General features: G+C 46.9%; 1 protein-coding gene across 1 annotated transcript in view; it reads left to right on the top strand.

Moving 5' to 3' along the window:
• Window positions 1-24,217, top strand: part of IHO1 (interactor of HORMAD1 1) — a 51,701-nt gene that overhangs the window by 184 nt on the left and 27,300 nt on the right. Inside the window, exon 2 of the mRNA XM_055276997.2 lies at window positions 5,946-6,016. Coding sequence (XP_055132972.1) covers window positions 5,961-6,016 — 56 coding nt within the window. The 5' untranslated portion in view covers window positions 5,946-5,960. The remainder of the gene's footprint in view (window positions 1-5,945; window positions 6,017-24,217) is intronic.

The following is a 24,217-nucleotide window of genomic DNA, read 5'->3' as shown; positions in this document are numbered from 1 at the left end:
AGCCGGATGGGGCCGTGGGTCTGGGTTCAGGATACCAGCGGTCCTCCCGGGCTTTCCCGGGACGTTCGTCTTGTAGTCCCTCCCCTGTCCTTTCTTTCCCTATGGCGATGGCCGCTCTGGCTCTTGAAGGAGGCTTCACTTCCGCACTTAATCCTTGGAGAGCAGTTTTCATCCGACTCGCAGGGGTCTGTGACCTCCTATCCCAGATCCCCGCCTGGAGCTGAGGAGTGAGACCGGGTACACCCCGGGAGCCAGAGTGAGCGGAGACCCAGAGAAGCCCGCTGGGATTTCTCTTTGATTATGAGTAGGGAAAACCCTGTGAGGCCTCTGGAAAGACATCAGAAAGATTTACTCTAGGAGCTCAGAGCGTGTCTCCAGGTGGAGAAGAGGCGGAAAATGAGAGAGGATGGCCGGCCATTGGTGTTTGAGGCGGGCCTGTGGCCACAGGGGGCCTGAAGTCTGAGTAAGAGACCTGCTTTTTTCTGCTAGAACTTTCTGCAGTGGAGGAACGGGAGGGGCACCTGGAGGGCCTCACATCGCAGCCTCAAGATTCTCGCAGTAGGCCGGCCGTGGTGGCTCACGCCACACTTTGGGAGGCTGAGGCAGGCGGATCTCCTGAGGTCCGAAGCTCGAGACCAGCCTGGCCAACATGGCGAAACCCCGTCTCTACTAAAAATACAAAAATTAGCTGGCCATGGTGGCGCATGCCTGTAATTCCAGCACTTTGGGAGGCCAAGACGGGTGGATCACCTGAGGTCAGGAGTTCGAGACCAGCCTGGCCAACATGGTGAAACCCTGTCTCTACTAAAAATACAAAAATTAGCCAGGTATGGTAGCACATGCCTGTAATCCCAGCTACTCGGGGGGCTGGGGCAGGAGAATCACTTGAACCTGGGAGATGGAGGCTGCGGTGAGCCAAAATCATGCCACTCCACTCCAGGCTGGTCGACAAAGCAAGACTGCGTCCCCAAAAAAATTGGGCTGGGTGTGGTCGCTCACGCCTGTAAATCCCAGCACTTTGAGAGGCCGAGGCAGGTGAATCACTTGAGCTCAGGAGCGTGGCCTGAGCAACACAGTAAATCCCTGTCTCTACCAAAAATACAAAAAATTAGCCAGGTATGATGGCATGCACCTGTGGTCCGAGCTACTCAGGAGTCTGAATTGGGAAGATTGCTTGAGCCTGGTAGGTGGAGGTTGTAGTGAGCCAAGATTGCAACATTGCACTCCAACCTGGTTAACAGAATGAAGCCCCATCTCAAAAGAAAAGAAAACTATATATTTTAAATTTGTGACTATTTGGCATGTTTTGTTCCACAAAATCTAGTTGTAATTTAGTTCCCAAGTTTTTAACTCATTAAACAATAAATGTTTCCTGAGCTCCTATTATGTTCCAGAAATGATTTTTAGGTTCTAGGGCTGTAGTAGTAAATAAAGCAAAAATTATTGTCCTCAAAAGAGCTTAATATTACATTCTAGTAAACATGGATATCTGTAGAGACAGAAAAGACAAGTTAATAGGATATATAGTGTATTAGAATGATGTTGTGTTGCAGAGAAAAAAACGGGAGAGCCATAGTGATTGTCAAGAGGTTACTTCTTTTTAATTATTATTATTTTTTTTTTTGAGAAGAGTCTTGCTCCATCGTCCAGGCTGGAGTGCAGTGGCGTGATCTCTGCTCACTGCAAGCTCCGCCTCCTGGGTTCGTGCCATTCTACTACCTCAGCCTCCTGAGTAGCTGGGACCACAGGCGCCTGACACCATGCCCAGCTAATTGTGTGTGTGTGTGTGTGTGTGTGTGTGTGTGTGTGTTTCGTATTTTTAGTAGAGACGGGGTTTCACCGTGTTAGCCAGGATGGTCTCGATCTCCTTACCTCGTGATTCGCCCACCTCGGCCTCCCAAAGTGCTGGGATTACAGACGTGAGCCACTGCACCCGGCCAGATTTCTACATATAATATTTCTAAATCAGTTTGGGTTCAGCAATAACTTGTATCTCTTAAGGGAAACATGCTTTTCTGTGTGTTCTTGCTCTGCACACAATTATTTCTTTCTGCCACTATGGAATAAGCAGACCTCCAGGTCAATGCAATCTAGTTCCCCAGAACAGGGGTCTCCAACACCCAGGCCCTGGACCGGTACCAGTCAGTCCATGGCTTATTAGGAACCAGGCCACACAGCAGGAGGTGAGCAGTGGGCCAGCCTGAGCTCTTATCTCCTGTCAGGTCAGTGGCAGCATTAGATTCTCATAGGAGTGTGCATGAACCCTATTGTGAACTACACATGCAAGGTATCTAGGTTGTGCACTCCTTATGAGACTCTAATGCCTGATGATCTGAGGTGGAACAATTTCATCTTGAAACCATCCCCACCCCCACCCGCAATCAATGTCCATGGAAAAATTGTCTTCCACAAAACTTGTCCCTGGTGCCAAAAAGGTTGGGAACTGCCGCGCTAGGAGTCAAGGTCAGAGACCTAATGCCTGAGGGAAGAGAGTTTGCTTTCCATCCTGAGAAATCACCCTTAGCCATATTTTGCTAATTTGACCCATAATCACCTCTATGTGTTTTTTTATCTTTATTCAGCTAACAAAGAACTTGCTTACTTTGCTCCTATTCTGTTTTCCCCACTTATGCTGTCCAGAGTTGCAGCCTTTGTAAATCTAAACATCAACATCTCAAAATCCACCACCAACAGAGAGGGTACGTGGGGCTTGATCCACTCAGGATCAAGGAACAGTGTACTTTTTCTGTAAACCATTAGAAAACTCCATACTTCATAGAAAGTATAAAATTGGATGATCTAAAGACCTCTTGTGTGGTAGGGGTTGACCAGTCATGACTAAATATAACTGACAGCTTCCTGACCTTTGTAGGACATCTTTCTTCTGGTTGAATTCTGGGAGGATGGACATCTCAGGCTTGGGTAAACCATGTGGTAAACACAGACATGCTGCACAAGTAAAGGCAGGATAACTAATCAAAAGGAAGAAAAGTTACTTCATCTTCTACCACACATATATTGAATCTCTCCTGCTTAATCCAGTTAACTGGAGTTGCTGGTTTCATTTTCAACAGTAAGGGGGGAGTTTGGTCATGTAGTCTGAGAGAGACTACCTTTTTTACCTTCTAGTCATACAGGACCTCCTTAGACTCACCCCTTTGATGCTGGCACACTGTCACATACCTGGAACTATAAGGGCATTTTAAATGCTTGCATTTCTAGCTGGGCACAGTGGCTTACGCCTGTAATCTCAGCACTTTGGGAGGCCAAGGCAGGTGGATCACTTGAGGTCAGGAGTTCGAGCCCAGCCTGGCCAACATGGTGAGACCCTGTCTCTACTAAAAAAAAAAAAAAAAAAAAAAAAAAATTAGCCAGGAGTGACAGCCCATGCCTGTAATCTCGGCTACTCAGGAGGCTGAGGCAGGAGAATAGCTTGAGCCCGGGAGGCAGAGGTTGCAATGAGCTAAGATAACGCCACTGCATTCCAGCCTACGTGACAGAGTGGGACTTCATCTAAAAAAAAAAGGCTTGTATTTCTAATTCCATGAGTGTAAGGTATTTTGAGCTTTATATGTATTCGCAAAAAGCAAATGACATGTCTTTTTTTTTTTTGAGAAAGAGTCTCGCACTGTCGCCCAGGCTGGAGTGCAGTGGTGCGATCTCAGCTCACTGCAAACTCTGCCTTCCGGGTTCACGCCATTCTCCTGCCTCAGCCTCCCCAGTAGCTGGGACTACAGGTGCCCGCCACCATGCCCGGCTAATTTTTTGTATTGTTTTAGTAGAGACAGGGTTTCACCATGTTAACCAGGATGGTCTCGATCTCCCGACCTCGTAATCCACCTGCCTCGGCCTCTCAAAGTGCTGGGATTACAGGCGTGAGCCACCGCACCCGGCTTCTTTCTTTTTTTTTTTTTAAGAGACAGGGTCTTGCTTTGTTTCCTGGGCTGGAGTGCAGTGGTGGGATCACAGTTTACTGAAGCCTTGAATTCCTAGGCTGAAGTGATCCTGCCGCCTCAGCCTCCCAAGTAGCTGAGACTACAGGTGTATGTCACCATGCCTAGCTTGTTTATTTATTTAAATTTTTTATTTTTAATTTTTTGACATAGTTTGAGAAGTAATTTTTTGCGATTTTTTTTTTCTCCATCGCCCAAGCTGGGGTACAGTGGCACAATCTTAGCTCACTCCAGCCTTGACCTCCTGGGCTCAAGTGATCCTCCCATCTCAGCCTCCCAGGTAAGTAGGACTATAGGCTTGTGCCACCACACCCTGCTAATTTTTTTTTTTTTTTTGAGGTGGAGTCTCACTCGATCGCCCAGGCTGGAGTGCAGTGGCACCATCTCGGCTCACGGCAACCTCTGCCTCCCTGGTTCCAGTGATTCTCCTGCCTCAGCCTCCTGAGTAGCTGGGATTACAGGCACCCGCCACCATACCAAGCTAATTTTTTGTATTTTTAGTAGAGACAGGGTTTCTTCATGTTGTCCAGGCTGGTCTCAAACTCCTGACCTCAAATGATCCACCTGCCTCTGCCTCCCAAAGTGCAGGGATTACAGGTGTGAGCCACTGCGCCCGGCTTTTTTTTTTTTTTTTTTTGATGGAGTCTCACTGTGTCGCCCCAGGCTGGAGTGCAGTGGTGTGACCTTGTCTCACTGCAACCTATGCCTCCCAGGTTCAAGCAATTCTCCTGCCTCAGCCTCCCAAGTAGCTGGGACTACAGGCACATCCCACCATGCCCAGGTAATTTTTGTATTTTTAGTAGAGACAGGGTTTCACCATGTTAGCCAAGATGGTCTTGATCTCCTGACCTAGTGATCCACCCGCCTCGGTCTCCCAAGGTGCTGGGATTACAGACGTGAGCCACTGCGCCTGGCCTCTCCATTTAGTTCTTTTTTTTTTTTTTTTTGAGCTGGAGTCTCGCTCTGTCGCCCAGGCTGGAGTGCAGTGGTGGGATCTCGGCTCACTGCAAGCTCCATCTCCTAGGCTCATGCCATTCTCCCACCCCAGCCTCCTGAGTAGCTGGGACTACAGGCACCTGCCACCACGCCTGGTTAATTTTTTGTATTTTTTAGTAGAGACGGGGTTTCACTGTGTTAGCCACAACGGTCTTTTTTTTTTTTTTTTTTTTTTTGAGACGGAGTCTCACTCTGTCGCCCAGGCTGGAGTGCAGTGGCGCTATCGCGGCTCACTGCAAGCTCTGCCTCCCGGGTCCACGCCATTCTCCTGCCTCAGCCTCTCCGAGTAGCTGGGACTACAGGCACCCGCCACCACGCCCGGCTAATTTTTTGTATTTTTAGTAGAGATGGGGTTTCACCGTGGTCTCGATCTCCTGACCTCATGATCCGCCCGCCTCGGCCTCCCAAAGTGCTGGGATTACAAGTGTGAGCCACCGCACCCGGCCTCCACAACGGTCTTGATCTCCTGACCTAGTGATCTGCCCTCCTCGGCCTCCCAAAGTGCTGGAATTACAGGCTTGAGCCACTGTGCCCAGCTTCCATTTAGTTCTAATTTGATTTCTGTCATCAGAGTTTTGTAGTTTTCCTCATATAGATATTGTATATATTTTGTCACAGTTATACCTAAGTATTTCTTTTTTGGGGGTGCAAATATAAATGGTTTTGTGTTTCTATTTATTTACTTATTTTTTTTGAGACAATGGCATGGTACAAAAATTAGCCGGGCATGGTGGTGGGTGCCTGTAATCCCAGCTACTCAGGAAAATTGCTTGAACCTAGGAGGCAAAGGTTGCAGTAAGCCAAGATCGAGCCACGGCACTCCAGACTGGGTGACAACAGCAAAACTCCGTCTCAAAAAAAAAAAAAGGAAATTTTCACTAATTGGATGGGAATATAGCTGCTGGAATGTCTTCATGTACATATAATAGTCACTAGTAATCTTTGGAAAAAATTATACTGTTAACTTTCTTAATATTCATCTGTTATTTCTAATAGGTATAACTATAAGAAATGAATTTTAATGTCTGGAATATCAAAGAGATGCTCAGTATTCCTTCAGGCTCTGGGTAAGTTTTCTGGTTATATTGTCTAGTCCTTAGGATTTTCTGGCCAGGCATGGTGGCTCACACCTGTAATCCCAGCACTTTGGGAGACCAAGACGGGCAGATCACAAGGTCAGGAGATTGAGACCATCCTGGCTAACACGGTGAAACCCCGTCTGTACTAAAAATACAAAAAAATTTAGCCAGGCATGTTGGGGGGTGCCTATAGTCCCAGCTACTCAGGAGGCTGAGGCAGGAGAATGGCGTGAACCTGGGAGGTGGAGCTTGCAGTGAGCCGAGATTGCACCACTGCACTCCAGCCTGGGCAACAGAGCGAGACTCCGTCTCAAAAAAAAAAAAAAAAAAAAGGATTTTCTAGTTTCATTGATTTCATATAAAAAGGGTTTCTGGCCAGCCATGGTGGCTCACACCTATAATCCCAGCACTTTGGGAGGCCCAGGTGGGTGGATCATCTGAGGTCAGGAGTTCATGACTAGCTTGGCCAACGTGGCAAAACCCCGTCTCCACTAAAAAAAATACAAAAATTAGCCAGGCAAGGTGGTGCACACCTGTAATCTCAGCTACTGGGGAGGCTGAGGCAGGAGAACTGCTTGAACCTGGGAGGTGGAGTTTGTGGTGGGCCGAGATTGCACCACTGCACTCTAGCCTGGGCAACAGAGTGAGACTCAATCTCAAAAAAAAAAAGAGGGTTCCCTCCCCACTAGGTTATAATAATGGAGGTGTGTCCAGAATTGGTGGGTTCTTGGTTTCACTGACTTCAAGAATGAAGCCACAGACCCTTGCAGTGAGTGTTACAGTTCTTAAAAGTGGCATGTCCAGAGTTTGTTCCTTCTGATGTTCGGATGTGTTCGGAGTTTCTTCTTTCTGGTGGGTTTGTGGTCTTGCTGGCTCAGGAGTGAAGCTGCAGACCTTCCTGGTGAGTGTTACAGCTCATAAAGGCAGTGCAGACCCAAAGATTGAGCAGGAGCAAGATTTATTGCAAAGAGTGAAAGAACAAAGCTTCCACAGTGTGGAAGGGGACCAGAGTGGGTTGCCACTGCTGGCTCAGGCAGCCTGCTTTTATTCCCTTATTTGGCCCCACCCACATCCTGCTGATTGGTCAATTTTACAGAAAGCTGATTGGTCTGTTTTACAAAGAGCTGATTGGTCCGTTTTGACAGGGTGCTGATTGGTGTGTTCACAATCCCCGAGCTAGACACAAAAGTTCTCCAAGTCCCCACAGAGCACTGATTGGTGCATTTACAAACCTTGAACTAGACACAGGGTGCTGCTTGGTGTGTTTACAAACCTTGAGCTAGACACAGAGTGCTGATTGGTGTATTTACAATCCCTTAGCTAGACATAAAGATTTTCCAAGTCCCCACCAGATTAGCTAGATACAGAGTGCTGATTGGTGCATTTACAAACCTTGAGCTAGACACAGAGTGCTGATTGGTGTATCTACAATCCTTTAGCTAGATATAAAGGTTCTGCAAGTCCCCACTAGACTCAGGAGCCCAGCTGGCTTCACCTAGTGGATCCTGCACTGGGGCCACAGGCAGAGCTACCTGCCAGTCCCACACCATATGCCCACACTCCATAGCCCTTGGGCGGTCGACGGGACCAGGCACCATGGAGCCGGGGGTGGTGCTCGTCGGGGAGGCTCGGGCCACATAGGAGCCTATGGCGGGCCAGCACTGCTGGGGGACCCGGCGCACCCTCCACAGCTGCTGGCCCAGGTGCTAAGCCCCTCACTGCCTGGGGCCGGCAGCGCAGGCTGGCCACTCCGAGTGTGGGGCCCGCCGAGTTCATGCCCACCTGGAACTTGAGCTGGCCTGCAAGTGCGCGCACAGCCCCAGTTCCTGTCCATGCCTCTCCCTCACACTTCCCTGCTAGCAGAGGGAGCCGGCTCTGACCTCGCCCAGCCCAGAGAGGGGCTCCCATAGTGCAGCAGCAGGCTGAAGGGCTCCTCAAACACAGCCAGAGTGAACGCCAAGGCCAAGGAAGCGCCGAGAGAAAGCGAGGGCTGCCAGCACGCTGTCACCTCTCAGAGGTACCCCGTACAGACTCTTCTTCTCTTCTTCTGTCTCTGCTGCATCTTCTTCTGCTTTTTTTATTCTGTCCATTACAAAAGTGGTACGAATCTAGCTCTGTGTGTCAACTGAGTAATGACTTTGTATCTAGCATTGGGCCTGTTAGTATCAGAGAAGGTCCAACATCTGGACACTCAGTCCTGTTGCGGCAACTGCTACTGAAATAGCAAGGAGCAAAATCGAGACAATGTTCAGATATATGTTCAGTTGTACAGTGCAATTTCTAGGTACTGTGGAGATTAAGAGCCACTCTAGGTATTGACAAGGCTCATTGAGGTATTGTCCTCTCAACTACTCCACTAAAGTACTTACATTGGTGTCTACCATCCTGCAATAAGCCTGCCACTGCTAACTTAGTGAGTATGCCTGAGAAGTAGTGTATATTTAAGGGATTTGTAATTGCTTATGATATGCTCTTATCACCGGATAGTTTCTTTCCTCGTTAACACCTTCCTGAAGTTATCAATTGATCAGAAACCTAGAGCACTGTTTTTTTAATTTCTCAAAAAGAAAAAAAATGCTTACAGTTGATAGAGAGTAGTGAAAAATATCTTTATTTCTAGATTATATATATATGTATATTTTTTGAGACGGAGTTTCACTCTTGTTGCCCAGGCTGGAGTGCAATGGCGTGGTCTCAGCTCACTGCAACCTTCGCCTCCTGAGTTCAAGCAATTATCTCACCTCAGGCTCCCAAGTATCTGGGATTACAGGTGCCCACCACCACACCCAGCTAATATTTGTATTTTTAGTAGACACAGGGTTTCACCATGTTGGAAAGTCTGATCTCAAACAACTGACCTCAGGTGATCCGCCCACCTCAGCCTCCCAAAGTGCTGGGATTACAGGCATGAGCCACCGCACCCAGCAAATCTTCATTAAGTCCAATTTGTCTGTTGAACTTTTTTGTTTTTGTTGCTGCTTGTTCCTTCGGTATCATATCCAAGATTGCCAAATCCAATGTCATGAAGCTTTTGCCTTCTGTTTTTTTTTTGTTTTTTTTTTTTGAGATGGAGTCTCACTCTGTTGCCCAGGCTGGAGTTTAGTGGCACGATCTCGGCTCACTGCAACCTCTGCCTCCCAGGTTCAAGCAATCCTCCTGCCTTAGCGCCCCCCAGTAGCTGGGATTACAGGCATGCGCCACCATGCCCAGCTAATTTTTGTTTTTTTATAGAGACGGGGTTTTGCTATGTTGGCCAGGCTGGTCTTGGGACTCCTGACCTCAGGTGATCCAACCGCCTCAGCCTCCCAAAATGCTGGGATTACAGGCGTGAGCCATCGTGCCCGGCCTTCATAGTTTTAAGATATAAATCCTACATAATTTCAGTAGGCTCACAAAACTGTTCCCAGCCTACCAAGCCTAGTTAATTTTTTTCTTTGGCCCAAGAGGAAAATCATAGACAACTATTTTGAGCAGTGATTATGTTACCCATATTATATGTTTGTAACCCATTACTTAGTTTATCTCAGGAAATGTTTCTGTTACCAAAACACCAGGGGTTCAGTTTAGGTCCTGCTGCTCACCACGCAGAAAGCCAATCACTGAGATGAGGAGTATTACTAAGGAAGAAGGCTTTAATTGGGTGCTACAGCCAAGGAGATGGGAGCTTAGCCTCAAATCCATCTCCCTGACTAAAATTAAGGGTTTATTTAGCAGGGAGGAAATGTAACAATTTGTAAGAAAACAAGAACTAGGGAGGGGCAAGGAGGCATCTGGTGCAGTGATCTGGTGAGTTTCAGTTATTTGATACTTTTTTGAGAGGCCTGAAGGTCCTTTCCTGAGGAAGGAACTCAGATAAACAAATGCAAGTTTAAAGCTTTAACAGGAGGAGGGTCAATTTCTACGTTTATCCAAAAACAACTGTCTATGGGACTAGGGCTGGTTTCATTTCTGAGTAAAAATAATCACCCTTCTCTATCCTGAACTATTAGAGTTTCTTTTTGTTTTAATAATAATGTTTATATCAAAATAGAAACAAGTAGTTTGTATTAATATTATAAAGGTTTCTTTGGCTCACAATATGTACTTATATGTTATCTAATTGCTTTGAATTTAACATTTGATAAAGGAATGATTTGTGTGTGTGTTTTAATGCAGCAGTCCCTAACCTTTTTGGTAACAGGGACCAGTTTGTGGAAGACAATTTTTCCACAGACCAGGATATGGAGAAATGGTTTCGGAATGATTCAAGTGCATTAGATTTATCATGCACTTTGTTCCTATTATTACATTGTAATATATAATGGAATAATTATGGTCAGGCACAGTGGCTCACATCTGTAATCCCAGCACTTTGGGAGGCCGAGGCAGGCATATTGCTTGAGGTCAGGAGTTTGAGACCAGCCTGGCCAACATGGCAAAACCTTGTCTTTACCAAAAAATACAAAAATTAGCCGGGTGTGGTGGTGGGCTCCTGTAAGCCCAGCTACCCGGGAGGCTGAGGCACGAGAATTGCTTAAATGTAAGGCCTAACACCATAAAAACCCTAGAAGGAAACCTAGGCAATACCATTCAGGACATAGGCATGGGCAAAGACTTCATGACTAAAACACCAAAAGCAATGGCAACAAAAGCCAAAATAGACAAATGGGATCTAACTAAATTAAAGAGCTATGCACAGCAAAAGAAATTATCATCAGAGTGAACAGGCAACCTACGGAATGGGAGAAAATTTTTGCAATCTACACATCTGATAAAGAGCTAATATCCAGAATCTACAAAGAAATTAAACAAATTCACAAGAAAACAACAACCCCATCAAAAAGTGGGCAAAGGATATGAACAGACACTTCTCAAAAGAAGACATTTATGCAGCCAACAGACATATGCAGAAATACTCATCATTACTTGTCATCAGAGAAATGCAAGTCAAAAACCACAATGAGATACCATCTCACTCCAGTTAGAATGACGATCATTAAAAAGTCAGGAAACAACAGATGCCGGAGAGGATGTGGAGAAATAGGAACACTTTGACGCTGTTGGTGGGAGTGTAAATTAGTTCAACCATTGTGGAAGACAGTGTGGCAATTCCTCAAGGATCTAGAATAGAAATACCATTTGACTCAGCAATCCCATTACTGGGCATATACCTAAAGGATTATAAATCATTCTACAATAAAGACACATGCATGTGTATATTTATTGTGGCACTATTAACAATAGCAAAGACTTGGAACTAACCCAAATGTCTATCGATGAGAGACTGGATTAAGAAGATGTGGCACATATACACCATGGAATACTATGCAGCCATAAAAAAGGATGAGTTCATGTCCTTTTCAGGGACATGGATAAAGCTGGAAGCCATCATTCTAAGCAAACTATCACAAGGACAGAAAACCAAACACCACGTGTTCTCACTCAGGTGGGAGTTGAACAATGAGAACACATGGACACAGGGCGGGGAACATCCCACACCAGGGCTGGTTGGGGGGTGGGGGTCTAGGGGAGGGATAGCATTAGGAGAAATACCTAATGTAAATCACAAGTTGATGGGTGCAGCAAAGCAACATGGCACATGTATACCTAAGTAATAAACCTGCACGTTGTGCACATGTACCCTAGAACTTAAAGTATAATTAAAATATATATATATATATATATATATATATATATATATATATATATATACAGCTCACTGTGATGTAGAATTAGTGGGAGCCCTGAGCTTGCTTTCCTGCAACTAGACGGTCCCATTTGGGGATGATGGGAGACAGTGACAGATCATCAGGCATCAGATTCTCATAAGGAGCGCACAACCTAGATCCCTTGCATGTGCAGTTCACAATAGGGTTTGTGCTCCTGTGAGAATCTAATACTGGCACTGATCTGACAGAAGGCAGAGCTCAGATGGTAATAGAGACCAGCGTGGGCAACATGACTGTCAGTTCCCGGGTCTGGGTCCAGCCCATGCTGAAGTCCAAGGGGAGTGTGTGGATAAATAGAAAGAACATTTGGGGGTCTGTAGGCAGATGAATATGGTTTTATTCTGCAGCTTTCTCATTAGCAGCTTACTCTCACACTGGCTTTCTTATTAGCAGCTTACTCTCACACTGTCCACCCTGTCTTGGATGCTTGAGCTGGCTGCCCCCACGCGCAGCTGTGCAGCTGGCTCTCCCTTCCCTTCCGGGTCAGCAACTTAACTCTTTCTCTGGGCACAAGCAAGCTGAGGTGTATCCTGGTTCCTGCCTGTCCATCTGCAAAGAAGGACAGCTCCGGCTCTCTCTCTCTCTTTCTCTGGGCACCAGCATGCCCACCATGTCAAGCCATGTTGAGCTGAGCCAAGCCAAGCCCCCAAGAGACCCCTGTACAGTGTCAGCAGGACAGTTATACCTTTTTTTTTTTTTTGAGACAGAGTCTTGCTCTGTCGCCCAGGCTGGAGTGCAGTGGTGCAATTTTGACTCACTGCAGCCTCTGCCTCCTGGGTTCTAGTGATTCTCTGGCCTCAGACTCCCAAGTAGCAGGGATTACAAGCATGTGCCACCACACCTGGCTAATTTTTGTATTTTTAGTAGAGAGGGGATTTCACCATGTTGGCCAGGCTGATCTAGAACTCCTGACCTTATGATCCGCCCACCTTGGCCTCTCAAAGTGCTGGGCTTATAGGAGTGAGCCACCGCTCCTGGCTGCAGTTATACCTTTTTCAGACAATAGTGGCATAGAGCCAAGTATGAACTTACACAAGCAGGTTATATAACAGGTGGAGTAATGCGCTTGCACGCCAAACTTGCTGAGTCATGCAGGCCTGGATATCTGCCTTGGCCTATTCCTTGACTAAAGCACATCCATGTGCCTTACAATGACAAAACCCTGTCTCTACAAAAAAAAAAAAAAAAATTAGCCGGGTGTGGTGGTGCATGCCTACTAGGGAGGCTGAGTTGGGAGGATCACCTGAGCAGAGGTTGCAGTGAGATGGGATCATGCCACTGCATTCCAGCCTGGGTGACAGAGCAAGATCCTGTCTCAAAAAATGAATAAATAAAAAAAAGAGGCTCATGCTTGTAATCCCAGCACTTTGGGAGGCTGAGGCGGGTGGATCACTTGAGGTCAGGAGTTTGAGACCAGCCTGGCCAACATGGTGAAACCCCATTGTTGGGAACAGGCCCCCAAGTCTGGCCATAAATGGGCCTCAAAACTGGCCAAAAACAAAATCTCTGCAGCACTGTGGCATGTTCGTGATGGCCATGATGCCCACATTGAAGCTTGTGGGTTTACCGGAATGAGGGCAAGGAACACCTCACCCACCCAGGGCAGAAAACCACTTAAAGGCAATCTTAAACCACAAACAATAGCATGAGTGATCTGTGCCTTAAGGACATGTTCCTGCTGCAGATAACTAGCCAGAGCCCATCCCTTTGGGCCCATCCCTTTGTTTCCTGTAAGGAATGCTTTTAGTTAATATATAATCTATAGAAATAATGCTTATCACTGGCTTGCTGTCAATAAATATGTGGGTCAAACTCTGTTCGGGGCTGTCAGCTCTTAAGGCTGAGTCCCCTGATTTCCCATTCCACACTATATTTCTGTGTGTGTGTCTTTAATTCTTCTAATGCCGCTGGGTTAGGTTCTCCACGACCGAGCTGGTCTCAGCAAGTGGTGCCCATACGTGGGGCTTGAACCCTGGCCGAAGGGTCACCAGAGCAATGGTTGGAGAATGTGGAACTAAGCTGGAGGACACCTGAGTACTCTTAAGCAATCCCTGTGGTGAGTAAGAATGGGAGCTTGGAAGCATCAGGGTAACAATGGGACAAGTGTGGGCTCTGGTTCATTCCACCTTGGAAGATTTTCACACTAATGATGAGGAGGAAGGAAAGTATAACAAAGTAACAGAAGAGGTAACAGAGCAGGTTTGCTTGCCAGTTAAAGCTAAAGTGGCAAAGGAGGAAGAGTTTCATCTCTACCCTTCTGCGCCCGCTCCTTATTTTGAAGAAGAATAGTGGCCTGACCCTCCAGATCTTTCTTTTCCAGAGGACACTGGGCGAAAAGTGGTTGCCCCAGTGACTGAGCAGCGCCTTGAGCAATCGCTCTCAGTTCTATTCAGGCAAGAATACAGCAAGCTAGACAAGAGGGTGATATAGAGGCTTGGCAGTTCCCTGTTAGGATACACCCCCCAGATCAACAGGGAAATATTATAGCTACATTTGAGCCTTTTCCTTTTAAATCCAGGAAACACCATGAGGGTCCCGTCCTGGTCCCCTTTCCAAACTGGGGCATTTCCGGCTCAGGCAATTCCCTCATCCATGTACAATGCCTGTCCCCCACCACAGCTGGTAGTGCCGCAGTAGATTTGTGTCCAGAATTTATTCCTTCTGGTGGGTTCTTGGTCTCACTGACTTCAGGAATGAAGCTGCAGACCTTAGTGGTGAGTGTTACAGCTCTTAAAGATGGCGTATCCGGAGTTTGTTCCTTCAGATATTCAGAGGTATCTGGAGTTTCTTCCTTCCAGTGGATTAGTGGTCTTGCTGACTTCAGGAGTGAAGCCATGGATCTTTGTGGCGAGTGTCACAGCTCTTAAAGGTGGTGCAGACCCGGCCAGGCATGGTGGCTCATGACTGTAATCCCAGCACTTTGGGAGGCTGAGGTGGGTGGATCATGAGGTCAGGAGATCAAGACCATACTGGCTGACATGGTGAAACCCCATCTCTACTAAAAATACAAAAAATTAGCCAGGCGTGGTGGTGGGCGCCTGTAGTTCCAGCTACTCAGGAGGCTGAGGCAGGAGAATGGCATGAGCCTGGGAGGCAGAGCTTGCAGTGAGCTGAGATAGCACCACTGCACTCCAGCCTGGGTGATGGTTCAAGACTCTGTCAAAAAATAAAAAATAAAAAAAAGGTGATGTGGACCCAAAGAGTGAGCAGCAGCAAAAGAACAAAGCTTCCACAGTGTGGAAGGGGACCCGAGTGGGTTGCCGCTGCTGGCTCCAGTGGCCAGATTTTATTCCATAATTTGGCCCTGCCAACATCCTGCTGATTGGTCCATTTTACAGTGAGCTGATTGGTCCATTTTACAGAGTGCTGATTGGGCCGTTTTACAGAGTGCTGATTGGTGCATTTACAATCCTTTAGCTAGACACAGAGTGCTGATTGGTGCATTTTTACAGAATGCTGATTGGTGCATTTACAATCCTTTAGCTAGACACAGAGTGCTGATTGGTGCATTTTTACAGAATGCTGATTGGTGCATTTACAATCCTTTAGCTAGACACAGAGCACTGATTGGTGTGTTTTTACAGAGTGCTGATTGGTTGGTCCATTTACAATCCTTTAGCTAGACACAGAGCACTGATTGGTGCTTTTTTACAGAGTGCTGATTAGTGCGTTTACAATCCTTTAGCTATACACATAATGCTGATTGGTGCGTTTTTACAGAGTGCTGATGATGATGCATTTACAATCCTTTAGCTAGACACAGAGCGCTGATTGGTGCATTTACAATCCTCTAGCTAGACAGAAAAGTTCTCCAAATCCCCACTCGCCCCAGGAAGTCCAGCTGGCTTCACCTCTCAATCCCCCCTCTAAACAGGACACCCCAACTGCTGTTGGGAATTGGGCGATGACCACTATAGCTACTTCCTGCTGGTTAGGGGCAAAGAAGGGGCCCTGCAGTGGTAGTGTCCTCCAGAGGGGAACTCTCTAGGCCAGCCAAAGGGCCAGTGGGTCAATCCAGGGGTCCTCGGTAGAAGTTGTTAGTTGAGCTCATTTGGGGTTCTATTTGTAAGACCATCTGTAGCTTGATGGCCTTGATACTAGAGGAAACAAATTTGACAAGAACATTAAAACACAGGGCCCAAAGGCAAGTAATAGCAAGATGGCTGTCATGGGACCTAGAAAGGGGAGAAGCCTTGTTGCCCAACTCCAGAGGTTGGTATAAGAGTTTGAAAGGCACTGTCTGATTTCAGAAGACTTTTCCTGTAAACGCTGGGTGACGTCTTGTACAATCACTGACTGGTTAGTGTAAAAACAGCACTCTTCCCCTAAGAAGTTGCAGAGTCCTCCTTTCTCAGCAGTGAGGAGGTCTAGGTCTCAGCAGTTTTGGAGAGTCAATGCTGCCAAAGAGTCTATCTGGGATTGTAGAGTAAGAATAGATTTAGTCATTTCTTGCAAACTGTCTGAGAAATCCTTTGAGAGTGTGTGGTAGTAGCATAATGAAGTAGATAAACTGGCTATTCCAGTTCCTGTAGTAGTAGCCATTCCTAACCCTATAAGTAGGGGTATTAGTTGTATGGCTCTGTGCTAATGGATAAAGAGCTACAAAGCCAACAGTCATATGCCAGGGAAGGATTGGACTGGTTTAACAGAGAGTGGGTTAAGTTGAGAGTCTTGTACAGGTAATTAGGAGCTAGTGGAAGTGGAGGGGCAATTGTATGAGGTGTCCAAGGAAGCAGGATGGATAGATAGGCAAAGAGTAAATAGGAAGGGCCGGGCGCGGTGGCTCACGCTTGTAATCCCAGCACTTTGGGAGGCCGAGGCAGGCGGATCACGAGGTCAGGAGATCGAGACCATGGTGAAACCCCGTCTCTACTAAAAATACAAAAAATTAGCCGGGCGTGGTGGCGGGCGCCTGTAGTCCCAGCTACTCGGAGAGGCTGAGGCAGGAGAATGGCGTGAACCTGGGAGGCGGAGCTTGCAGTGAGCCGAGATCGCGCCACCGCACTCCAGCCTGGGTGACAGAGCGAGACTCTGTCTCAAAAAAAAAAAAAAAAAAAAAAAAAAAGAGTAAATAGGAAGGTAAGGAGGGTGCTCCAGAACACGAGATCATTTTATCCAGTCTGAGTTAAAGGTAGGAGTAAATTGCTGTCAGAAGGAAGGAAGATAGAAAAAAGGTTGATGTCATTAGGATTTGCGTCCCAGCAGGAGCTACAGTATGTAGTCCTATCGTAAAGAGTATGGTTAGTATGCTGCTTAATAATATTATGAAATAGTAAAAGGATTCCATTAAAGGGGCAAGGAGAGGTATTAAAGATAAAGATTATGTAGGTTTTCACTTATCTTTTTTTAAGGAGGAAGGGGTTTTTCCTCAGGATCAGTGGTAGGAGCTTTTATAGTCTGGGATGTTTCCTTTCAAAATAGGAGATGCACGTCCTCCCAACCATTCGCAGGTTTATTGAGGCTGGTCTGGCTGATCTTGGGACTCCTGAACTGACGGTCCTGCAGGTTCTGCAGGTGGTGTCCAAAATTTAACTCGGTTGTAGTGAATCCAAGATGCCACTCCTGCCACCTTAACTGCAGCGGGAGTAGAAAGGATTACTGAGTATGGTCCTTCCTACAAAGAATCCATAGATGGGGAGGTAGATGGGAGAGATTTGACCAACACTAGATCTCCTGGTTGAAACAACTCTGTTCCCTTTTCTCTGTGACATCCTTCAGGTAGGTTTTTAAGGTTTCGTTGATATTTTGCCAAAGAAGTTATGTCTTTGACCAAGTTGGCCATTTCCTGATCAAGTAGGAGGTCATTTGTGATAAAAGGTTGTCCATACAGCATTTCATATGGACTGAGCCCCATATTGTGAGGAGAATTTCAGATTCTCAACAAGGCCATAGGCAAAATATTAGGCCATGGGAGATGAGTTTCTTGTGTTAGTTTCCTTAAATGCTTTTTGGGTGTTTCATTTGCTTTCTCAACCTTCCCCGAGGATTGTGGCCTCCAGGCACAGTGAAGGTGATATTGTATCCCTAGTGCCCTCAAAATTCCCTGAGTTATCATGGCTTTAAAAGCCTGACCATTGGCCAGGTGCGGTGGCTCACGCCTGTAATCCCAGCACTTTGGGAGACCGAGGCGGGCGGATCACGAGGTCAGGAGATTGAGACCATCCTGGCTAACACGGTGAAACCCCGTCTCTACTAAAAGTAAAAAAAATTAGCCAGGCATGGTGGTGGGCACCTATAGTCCCAGCTACTCAGGAGGCTGAGGCAGGAGAATGGTGTGAACCCGGGAGGTGGAGCTTCCAGTGAGCTGAGATCACACCACTGCACTCCAGCCTGGGCGATAGAGTGAGACTCTGTCTCAAAAAAAAAAAAAAAAAAAAAGCCGGACCATTGTTGGTCTGTAAGCTTTGGGGAAGCCCAAATCTAGAAATTATTTCATGTATTAGGACTTTAATCACTTCCTGAGCCTTCTCTGTCTTCCAAGGGAAAGCATCTATCCAATTTGTAAAGGTATCAACACAGACCAACAAGTATTGAAATCCCTTTGACTTAGGGATATGGGTGAAGTCTAACTGCCAGTCCTCTCCAGGATAGTGACCTATTCTTTGTTCCCCCAAAGGGACCTTGTAATGAACCAAAGGATTATTCCTTTGGCACACCTCACAGGCTTTAACTACCTGTCGGATGGTCCGGAGGAGATTTGGCCCTGTAAATAGGGATTTGGCCATTTGATGAGTGTTTTCAATACCCATATGAAAAGTTTGGTGGAGGGTTTTAAGTATTTTCTGGTGGCTGGCTTCAGGTATAAGTACCTTTCCTTCTTCTGTTGTTAACCACCCGGAGGGGAGAAAACTATGCCCCCATGAAAGTCCCCATTCTGTTTCAGTCGGGGAATACTGGGGCTTAATCTCTTGGAGGGGGTTGTTCCATACCAAGGGTCCTTCTATAGGTATTTCTAATGGGAGGTTCCACCTGGCAGCAATTTTGGCCTCAGCATCTGCCCTATGGTTTCCTTCTGCCTTTTCTCCTTCACCTTTCTGATGGCTTTGGCAGTGTAAGACTGCCATCTCCTTGGGTTTTTGCACCATGTGCAATAACTCCATAATTTCCTTGTGGTATTTAATGGGAGTTCTTCCCAGAGGTTAGGACTCCCTTTCTTTCTTTTATTTATTTATTTTATTATTATTATTATTATTTTGAGACAGAGTCTTGCTCTTTTGCCCAGGCCAGAGTGCAGTGGCGCAATCTTGGCTCACTGCAAGCTCCACCTCCTGGGTTCACGCCATTCTCCTGCCTCAGCCTCCTGAGTAGCTGGGAGTACAGGTGCCCGCCACCGCGCCCGGCTAATTTTTTGTATTTTTAGTAGCGATGGGGTTTCACCGTGTTAGCCAGGATGGTCTCGATCTCCTGACCTCGTGATCCGCCCACCTCGGCTTCACAAAGTGCTGGGATTACAGGCATGAACCACCGTGCCCGGCCCCCCTTTCTTTCTATATTGCAGCATGGGCATGTAGGATTAGATAAGCATACTTGCTATCTGTATACACATTTATTCTTTTTCTTTTTCCCAGTTCTAAGGCTCGGGTAAGTGCCACTAGTTCTGCTAACTGGGCGCTGGTCCGTGGGGGAAGAGGCTTACTTTCAAGTATGGTTACATCACTAACTATGGCATCACCTTCCCTTCATATCCTATTCTCCACAAATGAACTTCCATCAGTATATAGGTTAAAGTCAGGATTAGCTAAGGGGACTTCTAAGAGATCATCTCGGTGGCATAAGTCTGGACTATTTTTTGTTGGCAGTCATGCTTGATTGGTTCCCCATCCTCTGGGAGAAAAGTGGCAGGGTTGAGGGCTATGCATGTATGTATTTGAAGCACCATTTCCTGAAGGAGTAGCACCTGGTATCTAAGTAGGCAGTTGTCTCATAGCCATAAACTTCCTTTGGCACCTAGTATGCCATTTACATGAGTAGTCCAGACAGTGAGATTCTTTCCTTGTATTATTTTGATAGTCTCTGTCACTAAGACGGCCACTGCCGCAACTACCCGTAAACAGTGAGGCCAGCCTTTTGCTACTACATCAGTTTCTTTACTTAGGTATGCCACTGGTTATGGGGTTGTCCTGCGGGTCTGAGTAAGGACTCCAAGAGCTCTCCCTGCTCTCTCTGTGATGTAGAAAGAGAAGTTTTGGCTGGGCATGGTGGCTCATGCCTGTAATCCCAGCACTTTGGGAGGCTGAGGCAGGCAGATCATGAGGTCAGGAGTTCAAGACCAGCCTGACCAACATGGTGAAACCCCATCTCTACTAAAAATAAAAAAATTAGACGGGCATGGTGGCAGGTGCCTGTAATCCCAGCTACTCAGGAGGCTGAGGCAGGAGAATTGCTTGAACCCAGGAGGTGGAGGTTGCAGTGAGCTGAGATTGCGCCATTGCATCCCAGCATGGGTGACAGAGCAAGACTCCGTCTCAAAAAAAAAAGAAGTTTTGTCCTGTGGGAAGGCTTAAGGCTGGAACTTGAGTTTGTTCTTTCCAATGCCCAAACTTCAGGGTTGATTCCCTCCTCCAGTAGGGAACAAAAAATGGGTAACTTATTCCCCATATTCATGTAGATAATAGCTCCAGCTTTGGCTAATATATCCCTCCCTAATAACGGTATGGGACTTTCAGGCATAATAAGAAAGGCATGTGAAAAGAGCAAAGTCTCCCAATTACAACTGAGAAGGTGGGAGAAATACCTGGTTACAGGCTGTCCCAGTGCTCCTCGGATGGTAACGGACCTTGAGGACAGCCGCCTGGGACAGGAGATTAACACTGAGAAGGCTGTGCCGGTGTTCGGGAGGAAGTCAATTTCCTGGCCCTCGATGGTTATGTGTACCCAGGGCTCGGTGAGGGTGATAACATGAGCTGGCGCTTGCCCCGGGAACCCTCAGTCCTGTTGTTGGATCATCTGGTTGGGGGCTTGTGGCCCAGCAGACTTTGTCCTCTGAGATAGTGCACCTTCCAGTGATTGCCTTGGCATAATGGACATGGGCAAGGGGGCAGCCTTTTTTCTCATTGGACACTCTTTTTAAAACTGTCCTTGCAAACCACACTGGTAACAAGCCCTACCAGGTGATTGGCCTGCTCCATTTTCTGTCCTCTGTGAACCACCAAGGTTGGTTTGTCTGAGGGCCATGACTAAGGCTGCAGCCTTTCTCTGATCTCACTTTTCCTTTTGGGCCTGTTCCTCTTGGTCCCTACACCGAGGTTGCCAGGTTTAATAATGCCTCCAGATTTTGTTCAGGGCCCAGGGTTCACTTTGGAACTTTCTCCTGATATCTGCAGCTGATTGGGTAATAGACTTATCTTTTAGGATCAATTGACCCTCGAGTGAGTCGGGTGACAGGGGAGTGTATTTTCTTAAGGCCTCCTGTAACCGCTTGAGGAAGGCAGGATGATTTTCTTCCTTTCCCTGAGTTATGATGGACATCATTGAATAATCCATGGGCTTTTTCCTAATTCTCCTTAGTCCTTCTAGAACACAGGTCAACAGATGTTTGCGACTCTGGTCCCCATGATCTGAGTCAAGGTCCCATACTGGGGATAGCTTGCTGACCAGTAGGGAATTTGTCCCTTTCTTCAGCTGCCATTCTGTCATTTACTTGACTAAGATACCAGGTATCTCCAAACTCTCAGGCTGCAGCTAAAGGTGCATTCTTTTCATTAAAGGCCAGGGTTTGATCTAACAATAGCATGACATCTCTCCAAGAGAAATTGAAGGTCTGCCCTAAACCCTGTAGGACATCTATATACCTATCAGGATCATCTGAAAACTTCCCCAGATCTAACTCGATCTGCTTTAAATCAGAGAGGGAGAAGCAGACATGTACCCGGGTTGGGCCAAATTCCCCTCCCCCTACAGCTTGAAGGGGATGTAACCAATAGCCTGGAGGTTTTTGTGGTCCTTTGGAGATTTCTTTGCTTGTTCCCTGGGTGGGGGAGATTAGAGGAGGCTTCTCATTAATAGGAAGGGGAGCTATAGGGAGGCTAGGTTATGGAGGTAAGCTGAGAGGTCCCCCTGTGGGATGTAAATTGCAAGCTTTGCATAGTTGTGTATTCTCCTTCAATGAAAAGAAAGCTTAGACATAAGGTATTTCACTCCATTTGCCTTCACTCTTACAGAAAAGGTTAAGCTGCAGGATAGTATTGTAATTTATACTTCTCTCAGGTGGCCATTTTTCCCCATCAAAGAGAGAATATTGGCGCCAGGCCATAGTGCAGAAAAAAATGAGGCACCGCATTTTCAGGGTTTGCAGGTCAAATTGGTCCCAATGGCTTAGGATGCATTTCAAGGGTGAGCCTGTTGATGCCTGAGTGTTTCCTATCTGAAAGACAAAACCGCCCATGGTTTTGGTTTGTTTGTTTCTACCCCCAGTCCAAGAACCCACAATGGTCCCTGGACCCTGCTGATTGGAATAGTTGTGCTCACCAATGCACAGCAGAAACACCTCTTGCCCAAGAATCTGCAATGGTCCCTGGACCCTGCTGATTGGAATAGTTGTGCTCACCAATGCACAGCAGAAACACCTCTTGCCCAAGAACCCACAACGGTCCCAGGACCCTGCTGATTGGAATAGTTGCACTCACCGACACAGCAGCAGAAACAGTAGTTTTCCTCCTAGACCACAAGAAAGACTGAGGAAGATCGGATTTAGTGGCCCTTACCGACACATTCTCAAAAACCTGTACCCTTGCCTGTCTTCCTAGATCACAAAGCGGACTGAGAAAAATCGGATTTAGTGGCCCTTACCGATTCATTCTCAAAAACCTGTTAGAGTCTTAAGCATTCTCCTGTTAGTACTGGGACTTTAACCCATCCTATAAACATGTTATGCCCCCAAAATGAAATGGAGGGCCATACCCTGAGGGAGGGGAGGGATCTCCAGGGTTGGAAGAGTGACACCTTTTATCCCCACTTGAATAGGAAGGATATCATTTCTGAAGCTCCCATATCCTAGCTTCAGGAATAGCTTTTGTTAGGCCTGCTAGTCTGAGGAGGGGTCCTAAAATTCCAGATAGTCCCCCCTACGACGGAGCTTTGGGCAAAAATTATGTCTTTCTGATTGGTGAGCCCAGATGCCTAACGAAGGGAATAGAGTCCTGGAGTTTATACTAGAAATCATTATTACAAGAGAAACTAGAAAAGCACCAGACAGAGAGTGGTTTTTACAAGCAGGACTAGCCTCAGAGAAGAGAGGTGAGAGAAAGTTTATCTGACAAGCATTAGGACCCAGGAAGCAAGGGTCAGGATAGATAGGATAGATGGGTAAGTCTCGCTTGGGTGACATGACTTTGAGAGTTCTGCTCATGGCCGCAGGGTCAACCAACTTGTCGAGACCCCAGAGCTGAATGGCTTTCCTCTCTGTCAACCTTTATCTCAGCCCAGAAGTACAGGAAAAGCAGAAGCTGGTTCCAGGCAAACCAATGCTCCCCACTCTGAAGAGTCAGGGGTTGTTAGAGAGCCCTTTCCTAGAAAGCCTGACACCCATGTCTTTAGTCCAGCGGCCATGCTAGTCACTTTTAACTGGCTGACAGGTGCCTGGTATTTAGCCCCTGAATTCTAAGGAAAAATAGAATAGCAAGCGAAAGGGGTCTGATGGTACTCACTGCTTGGTGAAGGCCCCACATTGGGCGCCAAAATGTGTCCAGAATGTATTCCTTCTAGTGGGTTCTTGGTCTTGCTGACTTCAGGAATGAAGCTGTGGACCTTCGCAATGAGTGTTACAGCTCTTAAAGATGGTGTGTCCAGAGTTTGTTCCTTCAGATGTTCAGATGTCTCTGGAGTTTCTTCCTTCCAGTGGGTTCATGGTCTTGATGACTTCAAGAGTGAAGCCGTGGATATTTGTGGCGAGTGTCACAGCTCTTAAAAGTGGTGTGGGCCGGGCACAGTGGCTCACGCCTGTAATCTCAGCACTTTGGGAGGCCGAGGCGGGCGGATCACGAGGTCAGGAGATCGAGACCATCCTGGCTAACACAGTGAAACCCCGTCTCTACTAAAAATACAAAAAATTAGCCAGGCGAGGTGGCGGGCACCTGTAGTCCCAGCTACTCGGGAGGCTGAGGCAGGAGAATGGTGTGAACCCCAGGGGGCGGAGCCTGCAGTGAGCCAAGATCACGCCACTGCACTCCAGCCTGGGTGACAGCGAGACTCTGTCTCAAAAAAAAAAAAAAAAAAAAGTGGTGTGGACCCAAATAGTGAGCAGCAGCAAGATTTATTGTGAAGAGCAAAAGAACAAAGCTTCCACAGTGTGGAAGAGGACCCAAGAGGGATGCCTTTGCTGGCTGGGGTGGCCAGCTTTTACTCCCTTATTTGGCCCCACCCACATCCTGCTGATTGGTCCATTTTACAGAAAGATGACTGGTCCATTTTACAGAGTGCTGATTGGTGCATTTATAATCCTTTAGCTAGACACAGAGTGCTGATTGGTGCATTCTTACAGAGT

Source organism: Symphalangus syndactylus, chromosome 1 (assembly GCF_028878055.3).
Source record: "Symphalangus syndactylus isolate Jambi chromosome 1, NHGRI_mSymSyn1-v2.1_pri, whole genome shotgun sequence".
Classification (NCBI taxonomy): Eukaryota; Metazoa; Chordata; class Mammalia; order Primates; family Hylobatidae; genus Symphalangus; species Symphalangus syndactylus.
This window is presented reverse-complemented; position numbering and strand designations above follow the sequence as displayed.